Here is a 20,204-nt window from a genome sequence, read left to right on the forward strand (position 1 = left end):
CCTGGGCATCGAGGGTCCTGGTGCCCTACCTGTCCCTCTTCTACCCAACCTCCAGTCCTGGGTACCTAGAATAAAAATGGAGCCTCCAAAGAGAAATAAAGTAGCTGAAAGAGGACATCACGGGATCGTGGTTCCTGGTCTCCATCAGGGTAGGAAGGAAACTCTCCGTGAAGTAGCTGCCAGCCTCAGAGCAGCAAGAGGATGAGTTCTGTCATTCAGCAGCTGTACAGCTTCAGTGATCTAAATCTAGGGATCCACAACCTCTCAAAACAAGCCTCAATCCTTGTTACCCAGAGTTTTAGACTTAGGAGATGAAGATGGTCCCATGTCATCCTCACAGAGAATTCCCTCAGCTGAGTTCCCCAGTGGCTATGGGAATGGGAGGAGCATCACAGAAATACCTCTAACGGACTAACTGGATGCCACCGGCCTCGTCTTGCCTCCCACTGGCTTTTGACAGAATACTCAGCCAAAGGAACACTTAGAACTAGGGACTCATGTCGCAGTTGCCTCCCCACCCAAGCTCCAGTCCTTCCTTCCCTCTACTCCCAATCCTAACTGCCCCCTTTCTTAACTCCCCATCTTGACCTTCTAGCTTTCTTCCACCACGTATATCCCTGCCTAGAGAGTAGGGCTTTAGAAAGGTTCTGGTCACTGCTTTGTTCTCTGGTTCCACATCTCAAGTAATCCATGAGGAATCTCCTAGGCAGCCTAACAGCAAACTCAGTGAGGGGAGAAGCCTCTACTCTGCTGGAGAGGGGACCTTTGGAGAGACCCTGAGCCTTCCTCCTTACCCTCTGGTGCTTCCAGGACGTGAATGAAACATGGAGCCTACGCTTCCCAGAGCTGTATGAGCCAGGCCAGCACAACCTGTATTTCAACAAGAAGGAATTTGTGAAGTGTTTGTTGCATGGGATCTACAGTTCCTTTGTGCTGTTCTTTATCCCTATGGGGACTGTTTACAATTCAGTGCGCAAAGATGGGAAGGAGATCTCCGACTACCAGTCCTTCTCCCTGATAGTGCAGACCTCCTTGCTCTGTGTGGTCACAATGCAGGTGTGGCCGGTGGTGGGGTAAGGGGATTGCGTGGGGAGCCTGTCTGGAAGAGAGGAAGGGAAGGAGGGAGGGGAGGCAGAAAGGGAGTGTCCCCTTTTATGAAATGGGAGAAGGGAGGTGACTGATGATCCTGGGTTGTAGACTAATGTACATAAGAGGGTGCTTTTCAGATTACACTGGAGACAACCTACTGGACAATGATAAGCCATGTCTTCACCTGGGGTAGCCTGGGTTTCTACTTTTGCGTCTTATTCTTCCTGTACAGTGATGGCTTATGCTTATTGTTCCCCGACATCTTCCAGTTCCTAGGTAATATTCTGCCCAGTGTGGCAAGGGGCTAGGGCTGGGGGTGGGAGTGTGAACCAAGTCTATTTGTTTATTAAATGTTTACTGAGCAGCTACTTCTATGTATTAGACTCCATGGATATAGATATGATTGAGACATGATCTCAGCCCTAAAAGGACTCAAAATCTAGCTAGCGAAAATACTTTACCTTATTAGAGTCTCTAAGATATTTTTAAGTTTCTTACCTAATTTGAGCATTACAAGCAGACCGAGAGATAGACAGGGCAAGAATTATTGCACCACTTTAGAGACCAGAAGGTTTTTTTTTAATGACTCAAATCTAGGCCTCCTGATTCCCAGTCAGATGTCCTTCCTACTATGACATAATGCCTTCTTAGCCCCTGTATTAATTTTCCCCTCTCTCATCTCCACTCTGATGAGGACAAAATAACAGACATGTTACTGTATATAACTGGTTCCTGTTTTTTGCCAAGCCACTCATTTTTCCCCTCCAAAACCCCCCATCCCATTTTTGTGTCTCAGTCAGTGCTCTAGGACTCCTAGAACCTACCCTCACCGCTGCTGCCTTGCCTGGCCTTTAGGGGGAGACAAAGGCATGTGAATTCACAGTGACTTTGGCTACACCAAGGACCTCAGTACAGTCCTTTAGCATTCATATTTTTCTCAGGAGACTAAACTGTTTCCAAATCAGTAACTTCTTTCTTTGGGCTGAAGAAGTACCTAAGTTCAGGCTGACAGCCCCCTCCCTCCAGGCGTTGGTCCCGCCTTCCCTTTCTGGCTCTTTGTTTACAGGTGTGGCCAGGAACACTCTGAACCTGCCACAGATGTGGCTGAGTGTTATCCTCAGCATAATCCTCTGCATGTTGCCTGTGATTGGGTACCAGTTTCTCAAACCACTGTTCTGGCCTGTCAGCGTGGACCAGGTGAGTGCAACAGGAATCTACCCAAAAAGAATTCATGACCCTCTTAGCCTTTGCCTCTATGGATAAAAATCCTGTCCCCCATGCTCTGACTGTAGATTATTGACAGAATTCATCACTGCATGAGACATCCACTGCCATACCCCACCCGGACCAAACTGAAACACACAGCCTCTCGACGCTCTGCCTATGCGTTTTCCCACAAACAGGGCTTTGGGGCCCTCATCACGTCCGGCAAGACCGTGAAGGCCAAATTGCCCAAGAGAAACAGCTTTCATTTTAAAAGGTAGAGGTCTTTGGGGAAGCCCCAAAGGAGGCGGTCATTGCTCTTCCTCTCTTGGATTCACGAAACTTAATAAGGAGAGACTAGAGCCCCTGGAAACTAGCATAAACTCACTCTTCCACTCTCACTGCAGGGGCTCAGCCTCTCCATTCCCTAGAAGGCTGTGCCCAAGTAAGGCAAGGCAAAGTAAAGAAAGAGCCCCAGACATCTGTCGGAGTTACAGCATTTCAAGAAAAAGTCATGTCAGGATTCCCCTTACCTTCCAAGTTCTAATCTGGACAAGCACATGTGGAGATACTGAGTGAAGAGGGGCAATGTGAGGAAGGGAAAAGAAAAGTAAGATCTAACAATCTTTCCCATACCCAGAGCAACCATAAAATTTGCCAGGGCCCCGCACAAGCATATTCACCCAGGCACCTTTCCCAGCTTTATCTGAGGTATTCAGAGTAAATTTTTTGCTGGCCTGGATACTAAAAGGAGGAGACAGCTGTGAACAGTTGGTCATAAGAAGCCAAAGGAGAGTTTCTGGACCAAAAAAAGAATGGAGATTGTTCCTGCCTTGGTAGGACAGCTCAAGATTTTGCCACCCTCTCTTCTCTTTGACCCAAGAACTGACACCTTTTCAGGCCTCAGAACTGGGACAGGGGAAATGCAGGGGATTTTAAAAATCTTTTCTTGAGGGACATAAGCCATAACTGGTGAACATTTGTTTTCATTCCATAAAATTATTTTGAGAAGAAATTGTATGTACTTGAGAAACTGTTTCTAATAAGTTTATAGATAAGTAATAAACTGCTTATTTTGGAGTGGAGAGATTTGTATGGTGTGTTGGGGCCCCAGTGATAGTAACTCAGGCCAAGCAATAACAGCAGTCTGTAGATTCCTGACACCTGCCCCCTTTCAAATGAGACCAGTGTTTCCCTTCCCCCACTCTTTCTCTACTTCTTTACTTCTATTCCACTTTTCTTCCCCCTGTTACTAAACTCTGTCTTGGCCTCAGCATCTTTTAACTGTATATTTATATCCTATTTGCACACCTTAAATATTCGTTCCCAAAGCTCAACCCTAGGTTCTCTGCTCATTTTTCTCTGTACACTTTTCCTGAGTGATTTCTTATAACGTCATGGTTTTATTTACCAATAAAAAGAAGATTCTCAACTCTCTTTCTATCCTAGATCTCTCTTCTGAGGTCCAGATTCATTTATCAAACTGACTCTAAGACACTTCACTTAGTTGAATCTCAGGAAACTCACCAACCTGTATTAAATATATTCCTCCCAAATTTCACCCCAGGATGTCATTACTGTCATCTGAGTCACCCAAGGCAGAATACTATACTCTTCCTGTATAGTCCGATGTCTAATAAGTCATCAAGTAATATAAATTCAGCATCTCCATTGCCTTGCTTTCAGTTTCCTCCTTTATTACCACTGCCCTTGCTCATATTTGGATCGTCTCTCACCTGGATTACTGCAGAAAGTCTCCCCACTCATCTTTCTGGCTTTCCCCTGTCTAAAGTGTCACCAGTACCATTTCCAGAGTCATCTTTCTGAACTGCAAACTTGACTGTGTCGAGCCCCAGCCCATCCTGTAAGAGCCTTGCACACCTCAGGATCTAGTTAAAATTTGCATGTTTCATTATTGGGCCCTCTCTAGCATTGTCTTCTACTTCTCCCCCATCTGCATTCACTCCAGTCATGCTATTTCTGGTCTTCTTGTCATCAGCATACTGTTGTCATATCCTAACATGTTCTCCCTACTCCCTTCTTCATCTAGCAAACTTCTAGTCACCCTCCAGAAACTCAGAATAGTTGGAACTAAGTAGAAGTAATGGTTGAACAACATTGTGAATGTTCCAAGTGCCACTGCACTGTATACTTAAAAAGGGTTATGAGAATGTTTTGTGTTGGGAGAATTTTACCTCGATTTTAAAAAAATAAATAAACACTCAGATTAGGCACTGTCTCCTGTAAGAGCTTACCCTAACTCCTCTTTTATATGTCTGTCCAATGTATTCAGTTACTCCCCTGTATATAAATGTCACCGTCAGTGATATTTATCACAAGGCATTATAATCACTAATTTACCTGTCTGTGCACAATATATAATGGGTCTTTAATAAATATCTGTTGAATAAATTTAAATTTGCTTCTCTATTTTTGTTTCCCTGATAGCACTACCACCCAGTTCCTCAAACCAAAAAACTAGAAGTCTTTCTAGACAGCTCCCTTCCGTTCCTCTAATCCAATCTATCCTGTCACCAAGTTCCATACACTTTGTCTTAGAAATATCTTTAAGTCTTTCTCCTCATATTTGTTCCCAATCCCATAGATTTCATTGTTCCTTGCCTAGACTGTGCCAACGTCCTCCTCTCAGATCTCCCTGCCTCTGATTCTGCTTATTCCCAACCCATTATCCACACCACAGAGAATGATCTTTCAAAAATCCAAATCAGATCATGTCATTTGCAGTTTAAAGTCCATTAGTGAATCATCAGAGCTTTCCTGCCTTTGGCGGTGCCTACCTCTCCAGCTTCGTTGTCACTTTCTGCTGCATGTACAAAATTATTTGCAATTCTCCCAAAGGTCCCACTGTCTTCAGCAGCCACTGTGCCTTGGCCCTTTCTGTTCTCTCCTCTTAGAATACATTCTTTCCTTTGTCTAGCTAAGGTCTATCTGATCTTCAACCTCAGTAGCTTTAGTTGCTTCCTCTGGGAGCCTTCACTGACACCCAATTCCCTACTCTGAGTTGTGTGCCTCTTCCTTGCACAAGACCATCTTATACATTTTTCTTATTTTTGGTTCCCATGATTTGACTGTGTATCATTTACATGCCTGTTTTACTGTTTTCTCCTCTGCTAGGCCATGATGATCGCCTTGAGGATAACAATTGTTTCTTTTTTTAATTTGAATAACTAAGCAAGATGCTAACGCTTGGATTATTAATGTTTTTCAATTAGTAAGTAAATGAATGAAATCTGCTACCTTTTATTTTTCCTAAAACTGTCTTTTACCTGTCCTTTCAATGTGAATTTTATCCTTCAGGATCTAGTTTCCAGTTATACTTTGCAGGCCTCTTTTTATGAAACACAGTCACTCATGGCCTCCTGACTAGAGCCATTGCTCTTCCTCCCTTGGATTTACACAACTTAAGGAGAAATAAGAGCCCCTGGAAACCAGTGTAATATCGCACTTCCACTCTTACTCCAGGGGCTCAGCCTTTTCATTCCCTAAAAGGCTGTGCCCGGTAAGGCAAAGTAAGGTAAAAAATAAGCCCCAGACATCTGTCAGAATTACAGCATTTCAAGAAAAAGTCATGTCAGGCCTCCTCTACCAACCCTTCCAAGTTCTAATCTGGACAAGCACATGTGGAAGTGAAACTGTTTACCACATATTGCTACTCGAACCCATGTGCTGGGACTCGAACCATCCAAAACCCAGTCTGGGACTTGAACCCACATGGCTGGGACTCAAACCCAGCCAAAACACTGCTTGGGACTTGACCCACGTGGCAGGGACTCAAACCCAGCCAAAACCCACAGTATCTGGTTTCTGGACCTAATGAAGCTCAGGTTCTTGATATCTCAACGCAGAAAGAATTTGGTGAGAGACACAGTGATAGGTAAGAAGTGGATTTATTCACATACAGAGAGAAGCAAACTCCACAGACAGAGTGTGGGCCACTGCAGAAGATGAGTGCGGCCTTTAAATGTGGCATGGTTAGTTTTTATAGGCCGTGCAATTTAACTATTTGGGGGAAGGGGTGGAGATTTCTAGGATTTGGGCCACTGCCCTTTCCTTGATGTCTCAACAGTGCCTTAGAACTGTCATGGCACTTCTGGCTGTGCCGTTTCACTTGCTGATCTAGTTTTGTCTGCTATCATGTTCCCATTTGATTCTAATTGGTTTATGTTGTGTGAATTCTTTCAAAAGTTGTGCCCTGCCCCTTTCCCTCCTGTTAAAGAAGTAATGGGTGAAAAGGGGGAATGTGAGGAAGGGAAAAGAAGGATCTAATAATTGTTCCCATACCCAGAGCAACCATAAAATTTGCCAGGGCCCGGCACAAGCATATGCACCCAGGCACCCTTACCAGGTTTATCTGAGGGATTCATGAAGAGTCTTTTGCTGGCCTGGATACCAAAAGGAGGAGGCAGCTGTGAACAGTTGGTCATAAGAAGCCAAAGGAGAGTTTCTGGACCAGAAAAAGAGTGGAGATTGTTCTTGCCTTGGTAGGACAGCTCAAGATTTTGCCTCCTTCTCTTCTCTTTGAAGAGTGACTGAGGAGATACCCCACGTCCAAGGGCAGAGGAGAAGCCACAGCAAGATGGTAGGAGGGACGAAATCACATTTTGAATCAAACCCCATACCTACCAGAGATGCTCAGAGGGCTCAAACATACCTTGTATGCATCAGGACCCAGAGACCCCACAGAAACTGAGACAGAACTGTGTTTGAGTATCTCCTGAGGAGGTATAGCATGGCCATTGATGACACTCCCCAGGCTGAGCACTTCCCTGGTGGCCCAGACGGTAAAGCATCTGTCTACAATGCAGGAGACCTGGGGTCAATCCCTGGGTCGGGAAGATCCCCTGGAGAAGGAAATGGCAGTCCACTCTAGTACTATTGCCTGGAAAATCCCATGGACAGAGGAGCCTGGTAGGCTACAGTCCATGGGGTCTCAAAGAGTCAGAAACAACTGAGCCTCAAACCAGTAATTCCTTAACCCCCAAAGCTTCTAGTCAATTTTAAGTCCTCAGTATTCTTGACTTCAGAACCCCATAAACAGTATGAAAAGGCAAAATGATAGGATACTGAAAGAGGAACTCCCCAGGTCAGTAGGTGCCCAATATGCTACTGGAGATCAGTGGAGAAATAACTCCAGAAAGAATGAAGGGATGGAGCCAAAGCAAAAACAATACCCAATTGTGGGTGTGACTGGTGATAGAAGCAAGGTCTGATGTTGTAAAGAGCAATACTGCATAGGAACCTGGAATGTTAGTTCCATGAATCGAGGCAAATTGAAAGTAGTCAAACAGGAGATGGCAAGAGTGAACGTCAACATTCTAGGAATCAGCGAACTAAATGGACTGGAATGGGTGAATTTAACTCAGAGGACCATTATATCTACCACTGTGGCCAGTAATCTCTTAGAAGAAATGGAGTAGCCATCATGGTCAACAAGAGTCCAAAATGCAGTACTTGGATGCAATCTCAAAAACGACAGAATGATTTCTGTTCGTTTCCAAGGCAAACCATTCAATATCACAGTAATCCGAGTCTATGCCCCAACCAGTAATGCTGAAGAAGCTGAAGTTGAACGGTTCTATGAAAATCTACAAGACCTTTTAGAATTAACACCCAAAAAAGATGTCCTTTTCATTATAGGGGACTGGAATGCAAAAGTAGGGAGTCAAGAAACACCTAGGGTAACAGACAAATTTGGCCTTGGAATACGGAATGAAGCAGGGCAAAGGCTAATAGAGTTTTGCCAAGAGAATGCATTGGTCATAGCAAACATCCTCTTCCAACAACACAAGAGAAAACTCTACACATGGACATCACCAGATGGTCAACACCGAAATCAGATTTATTATATTCTTTGCAGCCAAAGATGGAGAAGCTCTATACAGTCAGCAAAAACAAGACCAGGAGCTGACTGTGGCTCAAATAATGAACTCTCCTTATTGCCAAATTCAGACTTAAATTGAAGAAAGTAGGGAAAACCACTAGACCATTCAGCTATGACCTAAATCAAATCCCTTATGGATTATACAGTGGAAGTGAGAAATAGATTTAAGGGCCTAGATCTGATAGATAGAGTGCCTGATGAACTACGGACGGAGGTTCATGACATTGTACAGGAGACGGGGATCAAGACAATCCCCATGGAAAAAAATGCAAAAAAGCAAAATGCCTGTCTGGGGAGGCCTTACAAATAGCTGTGAAAAGAAGAGAAGCAAAAGGCAAAAGAGAAAAGGAAAGATATTCCCATTTCAATTCAGAGTTCCAAAGAATAGAAAGGAGAGATAAGAAAGCCTTCCTCAGTGATCAATGCAAAGAAATAGAGGAAAACAACAAAATGGGAAAGACTAGAGATCTCTTCAAGAAAATTCAAGATGCCAAGGGAACATTTCATGCAAAGATGGGCTCGATAAAGGACAGAAATGGTATGGACCTAACAGAAGCAGAAGATACTAAGAAGAGGTGGCAAGAATACACAGAAGAACTATACAAAAAAGATCTTCATGACCCAGATAATCATGATGGTGTGATCACTCACCTAGAGCCAGACATCCTGGAATGTGAAGTCAAGTGGGCCTTAGAAAGCATCACTATGAACAAAGCTAGTGGAGGTGATGGAATTCCAGTTGAGCTATTTCAAGTCCTGGAAGATGATGCTGTGAAAGTGCTGCACTCAATATGTCAGCAAATTTGGAAAACTCAGCAGTGGCCACAGGACTGGAAAAGGTCAGTTTTCATTCCAATCCCAGAGAAAGGCAATGCCACAGAATGCTCAAACTACCGCACAATTGCACTCATCTCACACGCCAGTAAAGTAATGCTCAAAATTCTCCAAGCCAGGCTTCAACAATACATGAACTGTGAACTTCCAGATGTTCAAGCTGGATTTAGAAAAGGCAGAGGAACCAGAGATTAAATTGCCAACATCTGCTGGATCGTGGAAAAAGCAAGAGAGTTCCAGAAAAACATCTCCTTCTGCTTTATTGACTTTGCTGAAGCCTTTGACTTTGTGGATCACAACAAACTGAGGAAAATTCTTCAAGAAATGGGAATACCAGACCACCTGACCTACCTCCTGAGAAACTTATATGCAGGTCAAGAAGTAACAGTTAGAACTGCACATGGAACAACAGACTGGTTCCAAACCAGGAAAGAAGTACATCAAAGCTGTATATTGTTACCCTACTTATTTATCTTATATGCAGAGTACATCATGAGAAATACTGGACTGGATGAAGCACAAACTGGAATCAAGATTTCTGAGAGAAATATCAATAATCTCAGATATGCAGATGACATCACTGATATGGCAGAAAGTAAAGAGGGACTAAAGAGCTTCTTGATGAAAGTGAAAGAGAGTGGAAAAGCTGGCTTAAAGCTCAATATTCAGAAAACTAAGATTATGGCATCTGGTCCCATCACTTCATGGCAAATAGATGGGGAAACAGTGTAAACAGTGGCAGACTTTATTTTTTGGGCTCCAAAATCACTGCAGATGGTGACTGCAGCCATGAAATTAAAAGACACTTGCTCCTTGGAAGAAAAGTTATGATCAACCTAGACAGCACATTAAAAGCAGAGACATTACTTTGCTGACAAAGGTCCATCTAGTCAAAGCTATGGTTTTTCCAGTAGTCATATATGGATGTGAGAGTTGGACTATAAGATGCTTTCGAACTGTGGTGTTGGAGAAGACTCTTGAGAGTCCCTTGGACAGCAAAGAGATCCAACCAGTTCATCCTAAAGGAAATCAGTCCTGAATGTTCATTGGAAGGACTGATGCTGAAGCTGAAACTGCAATACTTTGGCTACCTGATGCGAAGATCTGACTCATTTGAAAAGACTCTGATGCTAGGAAAGATTGAAGGCAGGAGGAGGAGAGAACAGAGGATGAGATGGCATCACCAACTCGATGGACATGAGTTTGAGTAAACTCCAGGATTTGGTGATGGACAGGGAGGCTTGATGTGCTGCAGTCCATGGTGTCACAAAGAGTCGGACACGACTGATGGACTAAACTGGACTGAACTTCTCTTTGACCCAAGAACTGACACCTCTTCGGGTCAATAATATCCCCACAAACTCCTGAACATTTGGCACCCTCCCTGATGGCTCATATGCATCTTGGGAGAATTGAGTCTTGGTCTCTACTAAGGAGCCAATGGCAATCCACTCCAGTATTCTTGCTGGGAAAATTCCATAGAGGAATTCCTATTCCACAGGATAAAGAAGATGGCAAGGTATAGTCCATTCAGTCACAAAGAATTGGACATGACTTTTTTTTCAAGGATCCAAAACAGCAGATGCTTCTTTCCAAGGTGAAGTTTTAGATAACCATGTAAGACTTGCCAAAAAAAGGGATATGAAAAGTCTCAAAGTCTTAATTTCTTACCCACCTTGAGAAAGGGGCCAGAAATTCAGACATTGGAAGAGTATCCTTGGAGAGAATTACTGGTGGGCTTTGAGTCCCACCCTCAGTTCAGTTTTGAAAGGGTATAAGGAAATTACTTGCCGAGATTGATATAGTTAATGGGTGGGGGGATACAGAGAACCCATGCCTGACTCATACCTGGAAAATCTCAAAAGTGAGAGAAGAGCTAGCTATTTGTTCTACGGCAGAGCAAGAGGAGATATTAATAGTGGTGGTGAGATTGGCATTGTTTTTCAGGACAAGAGGTTCATGAGTGCTCCCCATAGATCAGACATGAGCCATAAAAGAAACCTAGTTAGGGTTTCTTTATCTTGTCGCAGAAACCATCTGAAAGGTTGAGGAGACTTCCCCAAAAGGAAGCAAGAGATATGGTGTCAAATGCCTGGATATTTCTAAATAGATAGAAGGTAGCCTGAGGGTGGGATTGATTGCCTGTCTAAGAGCATGAGGTAAATATTCTATATCTTGATTTCAGAGGTGGTTACATGGGTGTATGTATACATTTGTCAAAACTCATCAAACTGTACACTTAAAATCTGTGCATTTTATTGTGCATAATTATACTTCAATAAAGTTGATTTTTTTTTAAGTTGATTTTTTAACTGCCTACCGCTACTGCTGCTGCTAAGTCACTTCAGTCGTGTCCGACTCTGTGCGACCCCATAGACGGCAGCCTCCCCCATCCCTGGGATTCTCCAGGCAAGAACACTGGAGTGGGTTGCCATTTCCTTCTCCAATGCATGAAAGTGAAAAGTGAGAGTGAAGTCGTTCAGTCATGTCCGACTCTAGCGACCCCATGGACTGCAGCCTACCAGGCTCCTCCGTCCATGGGATTTTCCAGGCAAGAGTACTGGAGTGGGGTGCCACTGCCTTCTGCATTTTAACTACCTAGAGATTTCTAAAGGAGCTATAAGTGATCAGCTAGAGGAGCTGAATTCACTCACCTTAAAGTAAATTGGTATAGGAGAAATATCTACACCAACAAAAAAAGAATCTGTCAAAAAAAATTTATTTTAGATACCTGCCAAACACTAAAACTAGTCTGTGACAGTATTAGTCAAGTAAGAACCTTCTTCTCCCTCCACCCTGTTCAAACACCGGAGAAAGAAGATTAGCAAACTGGGGCATGGAAATGAGATAAGTGAGGAACGATAGACATCTACTAAGCCCCACTGAACGTGACCATCTGCAATAGGGCCAAGCTGAGAGATAAGAAAAACTCTCATTTTAAAGTATGAAATTTTAAAAATACTTTCATTACCTCAGGCATCTTAAATATTCAAAGTAACAAGTACTGATTGCTACCTTAAAATGACCAGAGAAGTCATAAAGTCTCACACAATAGGTTAAGAGTAGGAGACAATATAAAATGGTTTCATGGTTATAGGCTTCCTTGGTCATTCAGACAGTAAAGAATCTGATACTGACCCCACAAATGCCATTCTTTCAAAGTTCCAATTACACACACACACACACACACACACACACACACACTGCCTTCTATCACATTTATCCATATACAATTATTTATTGAGTGTCTGCCATGTCTGGGCACTGTTCTATATGCTGCCTGTACAGTGAAAGACAACAAAAAAGATTTCTACTATCACAGAGCTTATCTTCTAGAAGAAGAGACAGTATCAAAGTAAACAAGATCATTCAGATAGTAAGTGCTATGAAGATACTACAGTAGCTGCTTTAACAGTGAGAGACTGTGAGTGGGGAGGTGTAGCTAACTTTCTGACCACCTTTTTTGGTTGTCAGAAAACGACTTTCTGAGGAAGTAACATGTGACATGAGACTTGAATGACTAAAAGGATTTAGCTTTGCAAAAATCTAATGGAAGGACATTCAAGTCCCTAAGATAGGAACAAGCTTTGTATGTAAGAAACCTAAGTCTAATGTGGATAAAACATTGTGAGCAAAGAGGAGAGTGGTTGGAGAGGTATGATAAGATGCAGTGGAAGACTTTAAAGCCAGTTTGAAAAGATTGTTTAAGCCATTCTATGGGCAATAGGACTGTAAAAGTGACATCAGAGAGACTAGGAGGAAGTTACAATTGTCTAAGCATGGAATGGTGGTGGCTTAGACTATGGAAGCAGTGAAGAAATAAGTGGATGAGTAGAGGATGCATTTTGAAGATAAAACCAAAGGACTCTGTGGGTTAGCTGCAGAAGATACAGGCGCTGGTTTATCAAATAAGCCCCTTGATTTACTCAATGGTGCTAAATCCATAGATTACTGGCTCTTCCCACTCAGCTCTTGGTGACGGGATGAGTCGTGTTCATGCCAGTAGACTCCACTAGTCCTAGCCACAGTTGGCCAAGAGTGGATATGTGACCCCAATCTATGTTATCTTTCTTGTAATTAGAATTCTGAGAAATTAAGTCAGTGATGAGAATAGTTGCTAAAAGGTCATATAGTTTAAGAAAGAGAAGTGGTCATGACTTGCTTTAAGTATGAAGATGAGTGGGCAATGTGTCTGGTTTTTAGAGAGAAGAATAAAACAAAAAGAGAAACAGATGAGACATTATTTCATTTCAGGAGAGCACCCCTTGAGGGGTTTTCTGAAGTTGGATGGGTTATGAGATCTTTTCACTTGAGCTAGATGGAATAACTGCCAAAAGCAAAAACAGAGAGGTGATTCTAGCATACATAGGCCAGGTTTATACTTGTTCCTCATCTACAGTGTCTCAGGAATAGGGAGAGATCGTGGGACGAGTTGGCTCATCCTGCATCTTTAAGAACTTTTGGGGAAAGACCATATTTACCACTGCCAGAAACAGAGAAACAAGGAAGCATTGTCCTAGATCCAACATCTCCCTGTAATCCTAGCTCCAAATCTTCTAAGAGGTGTACAAAGGGTTTTGGAGAAAACTCAGCATTTGGAGGATCCTGGGAGTCATCTGAGGCTATTTGCTCTTCTTTACCTCCAACCCCCAGTGACACATTAATCGTTAAGTCCTATAGAGTCTATACCCTTAATATCTCTTGAATCTATATCCTCATATCTAACCCCTTAGCCACTGCCCTAATTCACACCCTCCCATTTCTCATCACAATTACCACAGTCTCCTAACTGGTCTCTTTCCTCTAAGTCAGTATCCACACTGTGACTGAAGTGAGGTTTCTAAAGTTTGTATCTGTTCAAATACTGATAATATTGCAGAATATTTCTGCCTTTAACAATGCAAATAATTCCTTCTCTCGGTGATGCAAATTAATTTTGTCTGGAAGAGAATTTACATTTATAAAAGTCAAATACCCTTGTAAATCAGTCTTAGTGTCTTATTGGTTCTTTCATTAATTAGTGAATTAAATATGGCTTTATTTTATATTTGTATAAGACTCATGATTTTAACTTTTTGAAAATTATCCCATAACACAAATAACAGGAAGTAACCCACATTTGCTGAGGTCAAAAATAAAACCATATGAATGTATAGAAGGATGCATCATCAACCCAGGGTAAGAGTTAAACGGCCTCAGTGAGAAGTAGAATCAGCTACTGGAGGCCCCAAGAATCTGGGGAGTAGTCTGTGTCTTCACTTGACTCCTCTCTAGGCAACAGACTGATACTTCTCAGCAAATTGGTTTTTTCTGCAACTCAGGCCATTTGACAAGTAAAATTTGACACCACTCTCAAATTTTCATGGTAAGTCTGCTGCTGCTAAGTCACTTCAGTCTTGTCCAGCTCTGTGCGGCCCCATAGACGGCAACCATGAGTAAAAGTGTAATTCTCTCTCCCCCAAGTCCAAATTCTCAGGGAAAGGGTTCCAATTAGGCTAGCTTAGGCTAAGACCCCACCCTGGACCCTTTATCTGCACAAACATGCAGTTTTTCACTGGTCTCCCTGACTAAAGCCCTCTCCACTTTGCCCCCAGAATTGTAGTTCTAAAATTAATATTTGATTTACCATCCTGCCTCCAGATAAAGTATTTCTCCACTGCTTACCGGATGAGTCCCAGCTCCTTAGTTTGTCATGGAAGGCTCTTCATTATCACATTCCTGACCATCTTTGCTATACTCTCTGCATCGGTCCCACATCTCAATCATATCAGTTGCTTTGCCTCATTGTTCTTATGTACATGCTTCCCCCACACCTTTTATGTCCCACTCATTATTCAAAGCTCAGCTCACATGACTTTTGTGAGGCCTGAGGATGTAGTACACAATATGACATTTATCTGCTTCCTTGACTGTGACCTAACAAGCCTGGGAGTGCCTAGAGCACAGGGTCTCAGACTCTCTTTCACAGAGGATGGAACCTAGTGAGGTTCTAATAACTATTCATTGAAAGCCCACCTGCCCCCACCCACCTTTGGATACAAGAAGACAACAGTCTTCAGTGTCTCACATACACCCGGCCTAGGAGCAGGAAGCACATGAGTTCTGATAAAGAAAAAAATATTCATTACACTTGTTAAAGATGGTAAGGCAAACTTTATTTGCAGGGGTGGGGCAGGGGGGAGGGTAGGGAGGGGCCAGGGATCATGGAATAGCTATAGGAACCTCTGCAATGAGGTGCTGCAGTAGGGGAGAGATTGAGCTCAACTCAGACCCCAACAAAGACAAGTGATAATTTATTAGCCAAGCAGCAAGGTAAAGATCATTGGCTGGAAAATTACAGCCTTCATCTATTCTGGCTGCTATAATAAAACACCAGGGACTCCCCTGGTGGTCCAGTGGTTAGCCTTTGTGCTCCCAATGCATGGGGCAGGGGTTTGGTTCTTGGTTGGGACCAAAGGTCCTGCATGCTGCATACCGTGGCTAAAAAACACACCACACTACAGACTGGGTAGCTTATAAACAAATTTCTTAGAGTTCTAGAGGCTATAAGTCTGAGACCAAGGTGCCAGCATGGCCACTAGGTGCTCTCTGGTCAGCAACTTCCCCATCTGAAGGACTGGGCTAGGGAGCTCCATGAGATATCCTCTGTTACGCTACTAATCCTAATCATGCAAGATCCTCACGACCTAATCACCTCTCAAAGGCCCCACCTACTAATGTTTGGGGGTTAGGATTTCAACATATGAATTTTGGAGGGACATGAACATAGCATTTACTAAGAAGAAACATCAGAGGAAAGGGGGATTCTTGGTAGATCAACTCAACAGAATTCTTGCTGAAAGCAGGCCAAAGGTGATAAATACCAAGGACGGTCAGATATCAAGAGCGGAGAATTTCCAATAAACCGATTTAAAGGGATTCTTGCTTAAACTGGATTCTACAAGGACAAAGAGGGAAGCCCAAAGTCAAGCCTGGTCCAGGGCCGACTCAGAAGAACCTGACTAAATTTTTAGCCAGAGGAAGACAGTCTTTGTTCCGTTCTAGACTTTACCAGGCTTCTTCATCCTGGCTATGCTGGGGTGCTTTTAAAAATATCAAGGCTGGGCTCCACCCAACCCTACTCCACCCTACCCGTGCTTCTGAATCAATTGGTCTCTGCTGAGGTCAGGCTTTAGTTTTGTTTTTCTATTTTTCCCAAGAGGTTGTACTGCGGTGTCAGACAGAAAATCGCTCCATTAGGCGACGGCGGATGCGCAGATGCACCTGCCTCCCACACGCCAGTTAAGCTGCGCGCGAGGGTTTTCTAGGTTCCAGCACACCCCAGCCACTTAGCCGGCACCACCCCGAAGGGGCGGGGCCCAGGCCGCAGAAGGCGGGGCCACGGCTGAAGCTCCGCCGCTCCCCTCGCGGGAAAGCACTGCGCGTGACTCGCGGCGCTCAATGCAGAGGGAGCCAGGAGGTGGGCGAGCACCCGCACTGGCCCAGAGGGCCGAACTACGGGCCATCCCAAGGGGCGGCATGAGGGCAATTCAGATCGGACCATCGGCGCCACAGCTGCAGGGGAGGACCGGGCGTTACCAAGCTGTCTGAGAGAAGGGGGACGACTGCTTGTCCCGGCTGCAACGCGACCCCTGCAGGGCGCGAGAAGCTGCCGCTGCCTGCGCGATAGGACCACGCCGAGGCGAGAAACCAGGTAGGACGCGTCTTTGGGGCAGGCGAGATCCCGGAGATCCGCTGTCCTCGCGTTCCAAATGATCCCTTGGGAGAAAGGCCCTCAGTTTGCTCACCTATCCAGTCCTTAGCGCGCCCTCCCTTCCCTTCAGCCCTTCGCCCTCGTCCCGTCAGCCCCACCCTTCAGTCTTGCTTGACTCTCTGGACCAACCTCATCTTCAGTCCTATCCCTTCAGTTCCGCTATCCACTGAATCCTCAGTCACCCAGAACAAGCCATCCTTTGGGGCGTCACCTCAGATCCACCCTAACCGTCTCCTCAAACTGTCCCTTCGAGACACCCCCTCAGCTGACTCGCGCCCAGGGGTCATCGTTGTCCCCACATCTCCTGTGACGGCCCGGGAGGAGCGCGCGTGGCCGCTCAGCACCCAACCCGGCGACTGCGGCGGAGTCCTCTGCACGCCGGGTCCTTTGCACCCTCCGCCCCTTTGGCCCCTGGTTCCCACCTTGATGCCTGTTTGAGCCGGGCTGGGATCGCTCTCTCACATCCAGTTTTACCTTGGGAAAACCTGTGGCCTGGCATTTTGCCAGCCCCCTGCTACCGCTCTTACCTGCTGCAAAGGGTATCGTGATCCCGTTGCCCAGGGCTGCCTTGGGATGCCAGGCTGGCCCTGAGGACACCAGGGGGCTGCCCTGGAGGCAAGGACCGTACACGATTCGTGTGTTTCTCCAGTGCCCAGCACAGTGCCTGGCACATGGTAGACTCGGTAAATATTTGATGGGTGAGTGAATGAATGAAACCAATGCAGAGGCTGTGAGGCAGTGTTTCATGGGAAGACGCGTCACTAGTTACATGAATGGGGGAAAACGAAGGGCGTCTGGGGATTACTTGCGGTGCTCATGGTGGGAGCATAAAACTGAACATACTCAGTCTCTCAGTTCATGCATCTCATTTACGTAGAAGCTTCTTTTTATTAGCTGTTTTACCTTTATGTTATGTTTACCAAAAAGAAAAAATTAAGGTCCAAGGCTGCAGAAATTTTTATTGGTCAGCCCTTCAGTGGCTGCCCAGATAATCTTTAAAGAGCTTTACCCAGGTGACCCCCTCCTCCTCTTGCCCTAGAGACTAACTGCCCCCTCCAGGAAAGAATTGTGGAGGCTAGCCACATCCTTCAAACTTGATTCAGTGTACCTGATCAGCTGGTGCTTCAGGACAGGTTGGAGGAATGACCTCAGTTACTTTACCCTTTTAATTCTTGGATACCTCCCCTCCCCCTGCCTCCACTGGAGAGGGGAGACATCCCAGCCTGGCCTAGTGTGAGACTTATCAAAGATTCCTAAATACTACTATAGTATGATCAGGCCATATGAGCCATTTATATCTCAGTAGACCAGCATCAGGCAGGGATTACCACTATCTGAACAGTGTCAGTAATAAACAAGAACACAGGCCTTTTAAAGATGGGATTCTCAAAGAACAGAGAGCCTGAAATCTGTTTTTGTTGGTTCCTAAGAGGATGACATGAACAGATTCAATTTCCTGAAGCTAAGACAGGGTTCGGCGATCTCAATTTTGGCCCAGGGTCCATGGGGAAATAGATGATACTGCTGACTGATGAAACAATGGCTGGAAAGCTGCAGGAGTTTATAAGAAGTAGTTGCCTGACGACTAGAGGCATTATTGTCACTGGGGCTCAGAGTACTGTTGTTTAGTCACTAAGTCGTGTCTGACTCTGCGACCCCATGAACTGTAGCACACCAGGCTTCTCTGTCCTTCACTATCTCCCTGGGCTTGCTCAAACTCTTATCTTTTGAGTCAGTGATGCCATCCAACCACCTCATCCTCCGTAACCGCCTTCTCCTCTTGCCCTCAATCTTTCCCAGCATCAGGGTCTTTTCCAATGAGTCAGCTCTTCACATCAAGTGGCTGAAGTATTGGAGCTTCAGCATCAGTCCTTCCAATGAATATTCTGGGTTGATTTCCTTTAGGATTGACTGGTTTGATCTCATTGCTGTCCAAGGGACACTCAAGAGTCTACTCCAGCACCACAGTACAAAAGTGTCAATTCAGAGTATTGGTAGGTAAAAACTGTGACTGGAGTTTCTTGGGGGGCTCCGTGGAAATGAGTAATGGTAATGGTGTCAGGGAACTGGGAGATCCCACCGCTGTCTCTGGTGTTCTGCTATGCTAGTCCCTCCTCACTCACATATGTGCTCAGTCATGTTCGACTCTGCGTGTCCCTCCTACTGTATGGCTGTAGAGCATTCTCCGTCCTTGTTTCTCTTCTGCTTTGAGCCAGGTCAAAATCTGATTTCCTCTGATTTTTATGTTAAGCGTCTAAGGTCCCTTTTTGAGGCCAGTCCTTCCTGACTGGAAGCTGGGTATGCTCTCACTCATTTCTAGCTTTGGTTTATCCTTCTCTACTTTTTCTTTCTCCCATTCTCTGACTTTGTAACTTTAGAAAGTAAGTCTTGGATCACAGATACTCAAAGCAGGAAGGGGCTCCTGAGCAGAATTAAGCATGGAGTTTAGAGACCAGTACTTTTAATTTTTTTTTTTTTTTTGGTTAACCAATATGTTTTTAATCGGCTTTTCTACACCTAGTCTGTCTAGGTCCCTGTTAAGACCTCAGTATCCCCAAAACACTCTGGATTATTTATTTTCTCTTCACTTCCAATATGGCAGAGCGTTACCAGATAAAATACAGGTTGCCAAGTTAAATTTGAATTTCAGATAAATAACAGAGTATCCCGTGTTTTTATTTGCTTCCTATATTTTTATTTGCTTCCCTAGTTCATGGGAAGGTTTATGTGTTCTATTTTTCTCTGTGCAACTTTAGGACAATAACTCACCCTTTTTTTCTGTTACTCACACACAGTGACTGAGCACTTACTAAAAGTCAGTTGACTGAGATGGCTCACTGACTGCATGTTAGGGTAAGGGCAGGCTCTGTAGAGACAGTCCGTTGATCAGTGTTGAGGTTACCCAGAAAACACCCACTCAAACATTGACATATGACATTGTAGTTCCTGTCAAATGAGTCTGTCATGCAAAATGAGTGTATTGTTTTGAATGACCACATATAAACATTGCTCTGAGATTGACTTCAGGGGGTGAGGGTGGAGAATGGGATGCTTTCTAATGAAAAGTTATAACTCATAGCAGAATCTCTCTGGTATTACATTTATTCTTTTTTACTTAAGTTGTGGTAAAATTTATATAACATGAAATTTACTATTTAAACAATTCTTAAACATACAATTCAGTGTCATTAAGTACATTCACATTGTTGTTCAGTCGTCACCACCATCTATCTCCAGAACTTTTTTTTATCTTCTCAGACTGAAACTGCATACTCGTTAAACAATAACTCATTTCCTCTTCTCCCAGCCCCTGACGACCACCATTCTACTTTCTTTCTCCATGATTTGACTACTCTCGGTACTACGTGTAAATTAATCATACAATATTTGTCTCTTTGTGACTGGTTTATTTCACTTAACAAA

At 44.2% G+C, this 20,204-nt stretch overlaps 2 protein-coding genes across 12 annotated transcripts in view; both read left to right on the plus strand.

The window, feature by feature from the left end:
• LOC102389143 (phospholipid-transporting ATPase FetA) overlaps positions 1-3,377 on the plus strand; it is a 110,111-nt gene extending 106,734 nt beyond the window's left edge. For all 8 annotated transcript variants that reach the window (XM_045165071.1, XM_025281667.3, XM_006064342.4 and 5 more), the window contains 4 exons: positions 811-1,056; positions 1,227-1,365; positions 2,156-2,286; positions 2,382-3,377. In XM_045165071.1, the coding sequence (XP_045021006.1) occupies positions 811-1,056; positions 1,227-1,365; positions 2,156-2,286; positions 2,382-2,573 (708 nt within the window). In that variant the 3' untranslated portion in view covers positions 2,574-3,377. The remainder of the gene's footprint in view (positions 1-810; positions 1,057-1,226; positions 1,366-2,155; positions 2,287-2,381) is intronic.
• Positions 3,378-16,395: 13,018 nt separating this feature from the next.
• The window catches only part of RUSC2 (RUN and SH3 domain containing 2), a 63,400-nt gene continuing 59,591 nt past the window's right edge, over positions 16,396-20,204 (plus strand). The window contains exon 1 of one of the 4 annotated variants that reach the window (XM_025281681.3): positions 16,396-16,721. The gene's annotated coding sequence lies outside the window, so the exon portion shown is untranslated. The remainder of the gene's footprint in view (positions 16,722-20,204) is intronic. The other 3 variants (XM_025281674.3, XM_025281679.3, XM_025281682.3) reach the window with 3 other exon arrangements.

The sequence above is a fragment of the Bubalus bubalis genome, chromosome 3 (assembly GCF_019923935.1).
Source record: "Bubalus bubalis isolate 160015118507 breed Murrah chromosome 3, NDDB_SH_1, whole genome shotgun sequence".
Lineage (NCBI taxonomy): Eukaryota > Metazoa > Chordata > Mammalia > Artiodactyla > Bovidae > Bubalus > Bubalus bubalis.